At 42.7% G+C, this 13348-nt stretch overlaps 1 protein-coding gene across 4 annotated transcripts in view; it reads right to left on the bottom strand.

The window, feature by feature from the left end:
• Window positions 1-13348, bottom strand: part of LOC144494934 (aldehyde dehydrogenase 1A1-like) — a 134901-nt gene that overhangs the window by 84792 nt on the left and 36761 nt on the right. The window contains exons 1-3 of one of the 4 annotated variants that reach the window (XM_078214556.1): window positions 6274-6301; window positions 5148-5254; window positions 4292-4396 (exon numbers count right to left, since the gene is read on the bottom strand). In XM_078214556.1, coding sequence (XP_078070682.1) covers window positions 4292-4396; window positions 5148-5231 — 189 coding nt within the window. In that variant the 5' untranslated portion in view covers window positions 5232-5254; window positions 6274-6301. Of the gene's footprint in view, window positions 1-4291; window positions 4397-5147; window positions 5269-5407; window positions 5427-6273; window positions 6302-13348 lie in introns of those variants that run through there. The other 3 variants (XM_078214555.1, XM_078214554.1, XM_078214557.1) reach the window with 3 other exon arrangements.

Genomic DNA, 13348 nt, shown 5'->3' with positions numbered 1-13348 from the left:
TTTGTGGGATAGTAGGACTTGTTGATGCTCACAGGTGTGAAATACAGAGTGTAAAATGGAACATATCCCCATTGCCTTAAAAGACTAATGAGGTCAGATGGCTGGTATGAGTGTAAGGGTGTGTAGGGGCAATGTGATGGGTACCTGAACTTGTGCCTCTTGGGGTGAGGTTGGAATGTTCTGGCATGTAGAGGGGGGACTCATGAAAGCACTTTTGTCCTTACCAGAGAGCAGGAGAGGATAAAAGGTGGTGAAGTGCCAAATCTTATCTTAATTCAGGTGGAAGAGGAAGTTTGAGGTAGTGTGTGAGCGTGAAGCCAGGTCTACTGGCCATGGAGAGGCTGGGGTTTCAGAGGAGGATAAGAGTCCAGTGGACAATGAAGAGATGTAGGGAGGGTATAAGAGATGTAGGGGAGTAGTTGTTAGACTGAGATGTGAAAACCAATTGTCCCCATTGCTCACCCATTCAGAACACTTTTTTGAGGCATGTATCCACTGTGAGAAGCAACCAGACTGCATGTACTGTGACTTTGTAACAATGGTCACATCTGACATTTTCTCTTCCTCCCACAGATCCATCTGCACGATGCTACAGAGACCCCGAGGACCCTCCCTGAGGAGGTGCAAACGCTCTCTCTTTTTGTCAAGGAATGTGGCTATGTTTTGCTAGAAACATGATAATATATTGCAGGAATCATATCCTGATGATACTCCAGAGTTCAGTAACTTCAAGAGATGTGTTTGAGTTCACACTAAGTGCACTAAGTGCAATGTCAACAAAACGAAGGAGATTGTCATCGACTTCAGGAAGGGTGAAGGAGAACATGCCCCTGTCTACATCAACAGGGATGAAGTAGAAACCGTTGAGAGTTTCAAGTTTTTAGGTGTCCAGATCAACAACCTGTCCTGGTCCTCCCATGCCGACACTATAGTTAAGAAAGACCACCAACGCCTCTACTTTCTAAGAAGACTAAGGAAATTTGGCATGTCAGCTACGACTCTCACCAACTTTTATAGATGCACCATAGAAAGTATTCTTTCTGGTTGTATCATAGCTTGGTATGGCTCCTGCTCTGCTCCAGACCACAAGGAACTACAAAAAGTTGTGAATGTAATCCAATCCATTACGCAAGCCAGCCTCCCACCAATTGACTCAGTCAACACTTCCTGCTACCTCGGCAAAGCAGCCAGCATAATTAAGGACCCCATGCACCCTGGACATTCTCTCTTCCACCTTCTTCCATCGGGAAAAAGATATAAAAGTCTGAGATCACGTACCAACTGGCTCAAGAACAGCTTCTTCCCTGCTGCTGTCAGACGTTTGAATGGACTTATCTTGCATTAAGTTGATCTTTATTTACACCCTAGCTATGACTGTAACACTACATTCTGCTCTCTCTCGTTTCCTTCTCTATGAACGGTATGCTTTGTCTGTATAGCGCGCAAGAAACAATACTTTTCACTGTATGTTAATACATGTGACAATAATAAATCAAATCAAATCAGTATAACTGTAGTCTGATTCAATGCTACATTTTAAAATTAGAAGCATTTTACTGCATCTCCTGCTCAGTTCATACACCACCTTTCAACTTTATAACAAGAACAGCAAGCCCTTCTTTCACATCATTAAATTTAACACACAAGTGAATTAAAGCTAGTCCAGTGTGGCCTTCAGTGACAGAGTCTGTCATATAATTCCAATCTAGTAAGCATTCTCAGATACTAATCTCAGATTATATTTGCAGCCTTCACCAAAACTATGGCCACGATTTAGCAGCTGCGTTCGCCGCACTGCCAGGATGGCAGTGTCATGGTGGCAGTGTCGGGGATGGACTCTCTGGGGAACCCCAATGGGGGAGGGGGGGGGTTGGATCCCCCTTATGTGTTGAGGGTGGTGGTGGAGAGTGTGCCAATGTTGTGGTGGGGAGGGGGGAACAATGCACCAATATCTTTGGGGTTGGGGGAGTGCCCTGATGACTTTGGGGGAGGATCTCCCTGGTGCTTGTGGGTGGGGTGGGGGGGGGGGGGTCACTCCAATGCTTGTGGGTCCTCCATGTCCATGAGGGGGGAGTTTATTTCTTGCACAGATTGGAACACCCTTTAAAGATGGCACCCCAATCTCTATAAGCCAGCCATGCCAGCTTTATTAGGCCCCACCCCTCCAGATAGACAGTGCAAACCACACTCTAGATTCTCTGTGCACCGAGAGTTATGTGCCAGTTCTCAGTCTGAAACTGACACTCTGACAAATTTTGGGAAGATTCCACCCCATTACTGTAATCCTTGTTGTTTACTGCATTTCTGAATTTTACATCATCTGCAAACTTTGAAGTTATGCTTTGAAAGGCTACCATTCACCATTACTCTCTCACTTAGACAATTTGAATCTTGCTGCCACTGTACATTTAATCCCATGGATTTTAATTTTGTTAAGAAGTCTAACAAGTGCTTTATCAAATGTCTTTTGAAAGACCATTTACAAAACATCAACTCTCTCCAAAACTACACTGAGTAATGGTGAATGGTTGTCCTCCAGACTGATTGGGAGTTTAAAGTGGTGTTCCCTCAGTTTTAAGAACACTATATATTACTGGTATTCCGGAGTTGGGTACACGGAGCTACATCAAAGAACTCAATTGGGTTAGTCAAGCACTTTTCCTTTAATAAATGTGTGGTGCCTTTCATTTATTTGTTGATACTTTACCGAATGTCAATTAATTCTGGCCCAGATTATTGTCTCTGAAAGTTCTCCCACTGCTACCATGAGGCAGACTGGCCATATTTTCAGGTTCATCCCTCACTGCTTTTCTTTTCAAATAGGTCTGGTAAAATTTGCACATATCATGCTTGAAGTTACTCACATACTGTATCCCAAAATGTTATTTTCTGAAAGATCAAGGCTCCCTTCCATCATCAGTAATCATATGTTAAAAGAAGATTGGCAAAAGATGACCTGTTTTAGACTATTTTTTGAAGTTCCTGTGTTATTCTCTTTTGGTTTCTAATAGTGAAGTATGACTTTCACAGAAGACAAACATCACATCATTATGTTGTAAGTTTACATAATGATGAATGGGGGAAAATATATACCACGTTACAACAAGGTCACTTTTAAGTAAGTAATTAAAGGACATTTTCCTTAATGTTTTGAATATGATATTTATAGATATTAACCAATAGAAAACCAACTTAGTTTATATTCAGTCTGGAGCACAGATATTACAAATGCTACAATGCAACTTCCTTAGCCTTCAAGTTACTGTTCAAGTTATTCTGAAATAATCACATTTCTTCACCCAGCTGTTGCGATCTTGTAGTGATGGTTGTGGTACTTCAACAATTTGACCATTGGAGTTCACAGTAACTTCCCTGTTCTTCAATAACCATGGTTCCCTTACTATTCTACTATCTACAATTCTTACTATCCCTACTATGGGGCAGCAAAGTGGCTAGCACTGCTGCCTCACAGCCTCAGGGATCCGGGTTCAATTCCCGGCTTGGGTCACTGTCGGTGTGGAGTCTGCACATTCTCCCCGTGTCTGCGTGGGTTTCCTCCGGGTGCTCTGGTTTCCTCCCACAGTCCGAAAGATGTGCTGGTTAGGTGCATTGGCCATACTAAATTCTCCCTCAGTGTACCCAAACCCAGGTGCTGGTATGTGGCAACTGGGGGATATTCACAGTTAATGTAAGCCTACTTATGACACTAATAAATCAATATTCTTTTTAGAACTACAAAATAAGAATTTTATTATGTGCTCATATCAATCACCAAATAGCATGTTTCTCTAATGATGGCTTAAAGTCAATTCGTTTTGTCCTTCATAACGTTACTTCAGAGCTGCTAGTCATTCAAAAATAGTAAAAAGAATGAAGGTGTTAAATAAAGACCGTCTGGGTTTGACATGATTTTAACTTCAGGGTTAATGTATATCTTATTATTCAAACCCAACCATCAAGACTGCAATCTCTCTTTGAGACTAGCAATAGATACCGATCTACAATTAATTAACGTGTTTAGCATATGGCTTCATCATTCATCCTTGAAGTAAAAGTCAGATATGGCAAATCAATGAGCTCTGAATACTCTAATAGGCATTCAGAGCAGACAAAGCAGCAGTGTTTAAGTACAAGCAGGGATTCAAATATAATCTCATTTCAGTTGTTGTCCTCACGTGTGTGAAAACTGAGAGGCGACTGACCAAAAACTTAGTAAGTATATAGAAAAACCCCGAAGCACACGCCTGGGAATGATTGAAAAAAAATTGTTGAAATGATTAAGTGAACCCACCTTGTCGCCTTCTTCCACGTCGCAGATCTTCTCTCCCGTGGCAGGGTTACAGGTAGCGAATTTCTTGCCGCTGCTGGAGTTGTGCCACTCATTATTTATAAAGATCTACAATAAACCAACAAAATAAAAACACCTAAACATTGGCAACGATTCAAAATAACATCGCCGGGAAACAGCTATCCCCAAAGCCCACTGCACAGCTCGCTGACTTTCTGTTCCCAGTTGAGTGCAGCCCTAGTTTTACGGATATGGGGAGCGCGGGGGGGGGGGGGGGGGCGTGCAGGAACACCAATTTGTGTGAATCCTCTCTCTGAACATTAACAGGTTGGCCTGCTTCTCTACTTTATACAACAACACATGGGACAAGACTCCTCAGATTCATTTCTTTCATCCTCAGACGCTCCAAAACATGTTTTTTTTAAAAATCGTCATTGTTTGGGAACATGTTTTGTCTTAGTTATCAAGAAATATTTTAATCTTCCAGATTATTGCACCGGTGAGATGAGGGTTCTTGCTGCCGGCTGCTCGCTACAGCTCCGGCTGCAGTCTGCCACTTCTCCAGCAGCTCTGAGTAACATTGAATGGGAGCACGGCAAAAGCGATTGTTGTTTGAATAATAACACTGCACTGATAATCAGCTCAGCAATAACTACTGTTTCCCCATCATTTATTCCGCGGTGACGCGAACAATACCTCCTAAGCCTGCTAAAGAGTTTTGTTTTTTGGTTCACATTCCACGTCCAGGCATTGTTTTTAGTTTCAGATCTGCAACAATTGATGTTACAGCGGCGGGGGTAAAGCACAGGGCTGCAGTCGGAGAAGTTGTCAGTGCTCAGATTGAAATGAAAGCACTCACCTTGGTGTGTTTGATTTCCAACTCGGGAACTGGCACGGGCACATTGCGGGGTTCTGGCGCAGGACTTTCCTGGTCGGCACTCATGTTGTGCTTGTTTGCTTGTGTTCCTGGAATAGGTACAGTTCAAGTTCAGGCTTCCTTCCCTTTCCTTCCAAAAATAATAACTTACCAACAAAATCAGAAAAAAAAACAAGTTTGCAGCACTCAGCTCCTCTTGTCAGCCACAAGGTGTTGAAACAGAGTTATTAAACACCACTCACATTCGGAGAACCGATTGGCTGAAAACACGGTACAGTACATTGGCACGTCCAAAGGGCAAATCCCCACCCCTCAGCAACAGCATATAGAATAACCCAAGTCACGGCAGATTGAAAACCATCTGTGATCGTTCCTAACAAGTTGATGTTATAGCGCGGTGGTTATATATTTGATAAATACTATGTATAAGAAAGCCAAATTCATGGAAACCTATAGCTCCTCAGCAATCTTGAAAGATCCGTGCTAAGAGTTACTAGGTAGCTGGAAAGTTCATAACTTTATTTTCCCCAACACACTTGAACTATGATACAGTTTTCATTCTTTGCAATCAGCTGATCAACACACCTCTATCGAACTGGGATAATCCAGAATGTCATTCCTCTCCCTACCTCACAGGGAATTTACAGTATCAATCCTTTGATTTCTTACTAAGTGCCCAAAATTGATCAACTCATGAGATTTGCATATCTGTCCAGATTTTTTATTTTTCTCGCACCTGCACTTAGGCCAATGATAGCTCATTGCAAGTGCAAGTACTTAGACTTTTGATAGCCATTCATGAGATTTTTGGCTGTGCCAATTGATGTAACTATTGAATTTCCCTTCTTTGTTTTTGAGCTCTTCCACTTTGCCACTGTTCCCACCACCTAGTTACTTTGCCATAAAACTTAATTGTTAGAACTTACATTTAAGTGACTTTCATCACCTCAGAATGGCCATAAACACTTTAGAGCCAATGAAAAAGTTTAAGTGTAGCAATTGTTGTAATGCAGGAAGCATGTTTGTACACAGCTACCTCCTAAAGTAATTTGATAGTGATCAGAATATCTGTTCATTTGGACATGTTGGTTCAAGAAAAACTACTGACCAGGGGGAGAACTTCAAGATGGTGCCATGGGGCTTTTTACATCTATCTGAGAAGGCAAGAAAAAGTCCCGGTTTAACTTCTCATCTGAAACACAGAACCTCAATGTACTCAAGACTCCATATGAACCTACAACCTCCTGACCCAGGGACTAGAGTGTAACCATTGAACCACAACAGGCATACAGTCATGAGGCACAGAATCTATTCCAGGATGCATTTACATAATAACTTAATTCTCATTTTACCCTTAATGGCAAAACTAAGCCTATAGTATAAATCAGATTCACGTTCACACCTGATCCAGGGAGAAATGGTGAGAGATTCTGAGAGGAGATAATTTCATAAAGCATTGACACTGCATGAAGTATATCACGAGTGGGGTGTCCACTTGGAATTCAAAATATTCAGGTTCATTGGACCTTATGGACCTTTTTGTAAATCTATCTGGAGTTAATTTGAACATGTATTATGTGGCTACTCTCATAATTCAGCAATTCCACATAATTAAGAATTTTAATAGATGTGACTGATAATGTTTATTCTATACTTGGGTTAAACAGAAAAACTATGTAACACAGAAATGTTGAGTTCAGTCCATATTTCAGTATGACCTTCACAACCAACTTACTTTGCAACTTTGTAGTGATGGCATGAAATCGTTGCCAGTAATGGAATACATTACATATTCCCATTTTATCGAGGATCATTGAATCAAATTGCATTGAAGGAAGCCATTTTTGCCTGTCCCAGCTCCATTTAGACCCATTCCACACAACCCCCATCCTGCCCCACACAATTTCCCCACAGTCCATAAATCTTCTGCATTACTCTGAATAAAAATGAAATAAACAGTGCATTTGGGATTTTTGCCTTTGTGAAAAACATTTGGAATTTTTTTCGATGTCTAAGTGCTTTATAAATGAAAAGTAGTAGTATGAAACATGGTTCTGTAGTGCCAAGTTTTTTGGTGCTGCTACAAGTGCCATTTTGCCTCAAAAATACACTTCTACAGTCACAGCAAGAACCATTAGAAATCAAACAATCCAACTGTGCATGTACGTACACACCTGGGGCTTGCCTCACCAGATGCCATTTTGTTGAAGGCATTAGTGAGCACATAGAGCGAGTCCAGTGGAAGTATGCAGAGTAAGCAGATTGTGATATCAATAAGTGTATAATACTGATTTATGGATCATAGAAATCATAAAATCTACAGTGCAGAAGACGGCCATTTGGCCCATCGAGTCTGCACCGATACCAATCCCACCCAGGTCCTATCCCCATAACCCCATATATTTATCCTCCTAATCTCCCTGACACTAAGAGGCAATTTATCATGGCCAATCAACCTAACTCACACATCTTTGGAGCGTGGGAGGAAAACATGACCACCCGGAGGAAACCCACACAGACACGGGGAGAACGTGCAAACTCCACACAGTCACTCAAGGTGGGAATCAAACCCAGGTCCCTGGCGCTAATCATTGCGCCACCTTGCCACCCAACAGCACTGCCATTTTGGAGCTTAACATTTCAGCTAATTCCCTCTCATAATCTCTTATAGCTGAACATGCATTCAGCAGCAAGATAGATACCTCACCAGTGCTTTTTAAAGGGACCATCAATTACTTTTAGGTTGGTAGCTCTTTGATTTCCAATGGTTCTTTCTGTGATTGTAGAAGTGCATCGTGCTTTCCAGAATTGCTTAAAGTTGCTGAAGTCTGCAGTGTGTGGTGCATAAATCAGTTGCTGCCAGCCATGAGTGCAGTCATGGGCATTCACCTTGGACTACAACATGGCACAGAGCATGACATGTTGCTGGAAGAGGAAGAAACAGGAATGGGAGAAAGGCTCCATGCAGTGAGGAATTCTCTGACTCAAAGTTCAGCAAGGAACAATGTTTGTGATCTTTTCACTTCATGAAGGATATCCTTACTGAAATTTCCAACCTGCAGCTGGAGCAGCAGTCTCAGAACAAGGTGAATTAGCATTGACAATGAGTGTGAAGGTGACAGTAACCATTCAATGATCACAGACCTGAAACATTAGCTTTGTTTCTCTCTCCACAGGTACTGCCTAATCGGTTGAATATTTCCAGCATTTTATGTTTTTATTTCACATTTCCAGCATCCATAGAATTCTGCTTTACAATATATGGCCCCTTCCAGAGTGGAGAAACATCACCCAGTTTGCTGTCCACTGTTGCACAAAGGTGGTCACTGCTCTGCATTCCAAAAGAGTTGAATACTTTCTCCTGCTAGAGTGGAGAGAGCACATGATTTTGTGAAGAATGTAGAAATATCCATTGAACAGATCCATGCAGCTTGACAAGTCAACTCTGAGATGGGCTGCTGGATTCAATTTCCTAAACATCCAGCTGGTGTATATCTCAATGCACTGTATCATGTAGGTCATGACAGGCATCCTGGAAGCAGTCATTATGCCTTCATTCTGTGGCAGTTCACTGTGCCATCTGCCTTTGATCATGAGAAACTAAAGGGTGTCTACTGGGCAACAAGGGCTATATATTCATTAACAACATGATTCATGACTCCAGTGCACATCCATGTTACAATCGCTGTAGAGATCAATAACTTTTAAAAAAAGATTCCACCTTCCAGGTACTAACTGAAAGAATGACACAACAAGATTTCAAGTTTTAAAACATTTACTGTAACAATTTTTTAGAAGCACATTTTGTAGGCAACTTATATTCTATACTTATCACAGATTACATTCCCCATGGACTATTACAGTCTTTATAACAGGCAATCCACAGTTCCTTCAACTTCCAATGGATTCCCATATCCCAATTTCGCTGAGTAGAAACTTTGAATGACCATCTCTAGCGCTTTCCTCAATTTTCAGAGAGATTCTTTGTTCTACCAAAGGCAGTAATGCTTGTTCCAATGATTCTTCTTTCCCTTCCATGCCAGGAAAATCTCCTGGAATCTTTATAAGGCCACAGGATGCGAATCCTGGAGTAGAGACCATCTCCCTCCCACATCCACCTTTGGTAGTTTGCAAAACTGAGCAGCCTCGTCTCTCCGCTAACCACACAGAAATTGCTGTCTGTCTGTGATATTCATTGTTTTGTAGGGAAGCCTGTAACCTAATCTCAAAAATGGCTTCCTTTACACAGTGACAGCATCTGAGTTGGTGGCTGCAAACATGAGAGAGGATATCTTTCTTCTTCATTGAGTTGTTCCTGCTTTTTTGCTTCTTGCTATCTAACTACTGCTTGACTAGTTGCAGTTCTTGAGCATGTGAAAGGAGAAAGATGCAGGAGTAGGGTTGTGGTGATGGGAATGCAGGGATATTAGTGCTGATAGGGTGCTTGTAAAATCAAAAGATGTTTTGAGGTGAGGAGGAAATGAGGTGTGAGAATGAGGATTAGCTATGAAGATACCCTCATCTTCTATTGTTTCAACCATGTTGCCGACATGGCCTCCATCATGGCCACTTTAATGATGGTAAACATTATCTCCTCCATCGAGGCAAGGACTTGTAGCTTTAGCTACCCTCTACTGCTTAAGTGCTGCTTCCTCTAGTTATGTGCCATTTTGTTCTGCAAGAGAGAGGGAAGTGTGCCAATGAGTGTGCTTGACTTGGTTTGGGTGATGTAGCTCTAATGGCTGCAAGAAATGAGTGTAAGTTATGCAGTTGTGCTAAGCATATGAGGGTGAGATCAAGCAATGTACATTCGTTATGAGTTGCGATATAGATTGTTCATGGATGTTGGGCTCATTAAGCACCAGGATAGTGGCAGTTAGTGGAATATAGTACCTGAAGATATGTTAACTAACCTTGACCATGTCTGTGAGGCCATTGAACTTCTCGCAACACTGCAACCAGGTCCTCAGGGTTAGGCTCCTGGCATTGACCGCCAGGACTATCTGGTCCCAGTGCCTTTGCGATGTTTGCCTAGCTAGCCTCCTCTCCTCCTGTGAATAGGTTATCTCTCTCCTCCTCCTACACCAACATCTCCAGGCATTTTTCAACTCCATTCTCTGCTATCATATGCCATTCCGGTCTCTTCCAGAGGTCAGAAACAGTTGCAGAATGAATTTCAGCACCTGCTCCAGTCACAATGTACTTCCTCTTTAAGAGGTGTAGACAGACTTTAAGTTGTGCAGGTGAGCTTTAACTCATGCTAGCCTTTCACAATATTGCACCCTGCTCATGTGTTCAGGCACTCAGCAATGTGCTTGGTGCAGATTGCACACTATTATCATTTAAAATAATTGAGAGCATAACATTTGTGTGCTGCCTGCATCGGAAGAAACAGGTGTTGGTTAATTGCACATCGTGATCCTCATGCCTGTTTTCAGCGGTTATCAAATTTCAAGGCCAATGTCATTGTCTGTGTTCATGTCACTGTATTAATCTACTTTATTAAACACCTTTGTAAATCCTTCATCCTGCTTGCAAATTATGACTATGGGACACATCAAATGGCTCATTGGCTGACGCTGATCAAATTCTATTGTATTTGAATTCTTTGCACTTTCACATTATCCCCTCATGCCCACTTTTTCTTTTCGATTAAAGGATTTGATGCTATGGCTTTGTGTCAGACTGAGTTCTAAATCTAGCATTTTTATTTGTGCCAATAATTCCACAGGGCTGGACTTTATGCTGCCTCCACCGGCAGTTTTGAAAGCAGAGGGGCTCATGAAATCCAGAGTTGGCCTTCCCGCTGACTAGCTCCCCCGACTCTCGAACAGGGGATGGGGAAGATACAGACCTACCCTTGGCCACTTAAGGGTCTCGTAAGAATGGAAAAAAGCAGGAATAGACCACATGGCCATTGGGCCTGCTCCACCATTCAATATGATCGTGGCATCAGCTCCATTTTCCCGCTTCTTCCCATATCCTTTAATTTCCTGAGAGATGAAAACTCTGTCCATCCCAGCCTTAAATGATGGGGCATCCCATCACCCTCTGAGATAGAGAATTCCAAAGATTCACAACTTTGAGTGAAGAAATTACTCCTCCTCTCAGTCCAAAATGATTGGTCCTTTATCTTGAGACTGCGTCCCTATGTTTTAGATTCTCTGACCGATGTTGGGAACAATCTCTCAACATCTATCCTATCAAACACCTTCACAATGTAGTAGGTTTCAACGAGATTGCCTCACTTTCTTCAAAATTCCAGAGAATATAAGCCCAAAGGCTCAGTCTCTAATCACAGAACAACCCCCTCATCTCAGGGACCAATTTAGTGAACCTTCTACAAAGAAGAACAAAGAACAATACAGCACAGGAACAGGCCCTTCGTCCCTCCAAGCCCGTGCTGCTCCCTGGTCCAAACTAGACCATTCTTTTGTATCCCTCCATTCCCACTCCGTTCATATGGCTATCTAGATAAGTCTTAAACGTTCCCAGTGTGTCCGCCTCCACCACCTTGCCTGGCAGCGCATTCCAGGCCCCCACCACCCTCTGTGTAAAATATGTCCTTCTGATATCTGTGTTAAACCCCCCCCCCTTCACCTTGAACCTATGACCCCTCGTGAACGTCATCACCGACCTGGGGAAAAGCTTCCCACCGTTCACCCTATCTATGCCTTTCATAATTTTATACACGTGCAGCTATTTCTAGTGCAACTATTTCCTTTCTTAAATGTTGAGGTAAAAACAGCACACAGTACTCCAGACGCAGTCTCACCAAAACCCGACACGACTGCAGCAAGACTGTCTTATTTTTCTTCTCCAATCCCTTTTAAATTAAAGCCAACATGCCATTTGCCTTCCTAATTGCTTGCTGCACCTGCATGCTAACTTATTGTGTTTCTTGTATGAGCACACCAAAGTGTCTTTGAACAACAAGACTTACAAGTCTTTCACCTTTAAAAAAAATCTGCCTTTTTATTTTTATGATTAAAGTAAATAACTTCACTCTTCCCTATATTATACTCCATCTATTGTTTTCTTGCCCACCCACCTAACCTGTCTATATCTCTTTGCAACCTTTCTGTGTCCTCTCCACAATTTACCTTTCCACCTAGTTCGTTATCATCAGCAAACTGAGATACATTATTCTCTGCCTCTTCATCAAAGTCATTAATATAGATTGTAAGTAGCTAATGCCCCAGCACTAATCCATGTGACCATCCAATATTCACTGCCTGCCAACTTGAAAAAGCCCTGGCCAGGATGTTACGCTCCCCTCATCAGTGGGTTATTAGGACAAGGGAACGGGGGAGTGTGAGATTGAAGGGATGGGTTTCCCTCCCGGATCCCCCCTGCCCTGACCACACAACAAAACTTAACACTGGGGTGGGCAAGGCCTCAGATGGGAAGTCTACCCTTGCCCCAGTTGAGGTCCTTAGTTGGCCATTTAATGGCCAATTCCAGCCCAGCCTCAATTTGTAGTTTGGTGGGAGGATTGAACTTCGGGGGGGGAAGCCCGAAAAAGAACCGAGTTACATCTTGGGCAGGAAGTGGAGGAGAGGGCACCTCCATCTGAAGCTGGACAATCCCCCCCCCCACCCCATTAAGAGCTGGGGGCCTCCCTCCCTCTCTGCCTTCATTTCCCTGAGATCTTGGTCACCCCCTTCATGCCCTCATAGGCCTTCCGTAGCCTCCCCATCCTGAGACCCCTTGAACTTATCTGGGCCTCTGGTGCCTGGACTTAGGATCCAATGTCCTTCTGAATTGCTTCTTCTGTCCACCGGGAAATGGAGAGCTGCCAGCCAATTAGATTGACCAGTAGCTCTCTAAGGCAGAACCATCTTTGGAGCAAGGGGTAAAAGTCCTGCCTGAAGCCATTTAATGCTCGTTCAAGTGTAAAATGACAGTAGGGCACTTAAAGTCAGCAGGAATGTATTCCCCACCTACTCATTGGATGGCGGGAAGCAAGATCTGGCCATCCAAAAAATTCAGGTTCCCATTTATGCCCACTCTTTTATTTTATATTCATTACCTAATCCATGGGAGTACATTACCTCCTGCTCCATGAGCCCTTATTTAGTCTGTTAGCCCTTCGTGCACCATCTAATCAAATGCATTTTGGAAAGCGAAATTTGGAAATACTAAATCTCCATGTTCTCCTTAATCTACGCTACTAGTTACAT

The sequence above is a fragment of the Mustelus asterias genome, chromosome 6, assembly GCF_964213995.1.
Source record: "Mustelus asterias chromosome 6, sMusAst1.hap1.1, whole genome shotgun sequence".
NCBI lineage: Eukaryota > Metazoa > Chordata > Chondrichthyes > Carcharhiniformes > Triakidae > Mustelus > Mustelus asterias.
This window is presented reverse-complemented; position numbering and strand designations above follow the sequence as displayed.